This window comes from Rhagoletis pomonella, unplaced genomic scaffold, assembly GCF_013731165.1.
Source record: "Rhagoletis pomonella isolate Grant_MI unplaced genomic scaffold, Rhpom_1.0 Rhpom_scaffold_30386, whole genome shotgun sequence".
Taxonomy (NCBI): Eukaryota; Metazoa; Arthropoda; class Insecta; order Diptera; family Tephritidae; genus Rhagoletis; species Rhagoletis pomonella.
In genome coordinates, this window is record NW_023488811.1 from 1 (window position 1) to 960 (window position 960).

At 45.0% G+C, this 960-nt stretch overlaps 1 protein-coding gene across 1 annotated transcript; it reads right to left on the minus strand.

Moving 5' to 3' along the window:
- Nucleotides 1-55: 55 nt before the first annotated feature.
- Nucleotides 56-728, minus strand: LOC118732845 (the record flags this gene model as incomplete). The annotated part of the gene is made up of 1 exon (XM_036461951.1): nt 56-728. A coding segment is annotated over exon 1 (673 nt), but the record flags the coding sequence as incomplete, so codon positions are not given.
- Nucleotides 729-960: the final 232 nt, after the last annotated feature.

Here is a 960-nt window from a genome sequence, read left to right on the forward strand (position 1 = left end):
GCTAGTTGCCATTTTAGAGGGGGAACGTTCTCCTCCATGATTAGGACTATCGCACCGACTGAAAGGTTTGATTTGCTGGCACTCCACTTAGCTCGTTGTTGCAAGATCGTCAGATATTCTTTGCTCCATTTCTCCCAGAAAATCTGCAGTATGCGTGACACTCGCTGCCATCTGTCGAGCCGATTTAGATTAATTAGCGTAACATCAGGCTCAACAATGGGTGTGAGTGGAGCTCCAGTGAGAAAATGAGCCGGTGTTAATACTTCTATGTCATCCGGATTTTCTGAAAGTGGACATAAAGGTCGTGAATTAAAAATGGCTGATATTTGACAAGTTAATGTACGCAGCTCATCAAAGGTTAAAACTGAGAGGCCTACGGTGCGCTTGAAATGATACTTGGCAGACTTAATGGCTGCCTCCCACAGTCCACCAAAATGCGGAGAGCGGGGGGGGGGTATAAACTGCCAGTCAATTCCATCATTCAAACATTGATGCACAATTGCTTCGGTGTGTGAGCTGCTTTTGAACAAACGCAGTAATTCAGCCAACTCATTTTTGGCACCGACAAAGTTGGTCGCATTATAATTATCAGACCATATCGTTTTCGGTTTGCCACGCAGAGATACAAATCTATTCAATGCTGCGAGAAACGCTGAGGTAGACAACCAGCAACCAGGTCCATGTATATCGCCTTTGTTGCGAAACAAACGAATAAAGAAACGTAGCATTTTATCGGAGGCTTGTTACGGACCTCAGACTTGTAAAAGAATGGACCGCAAAAGTCCACTCCAGTGACTACAAATGCTCGATTAGCTTGCACTCTCTCCCGTGGAAGATTACCCATTATATGCTCTTGTAGCATAGGTTTCGCTCGAAAGCAGATGATGCATTTATTGACAATGCGGTTTACCGAACGCTTGCCACCTATGGGCCAATACTGCAGCCGTATTGAAGCGAGTA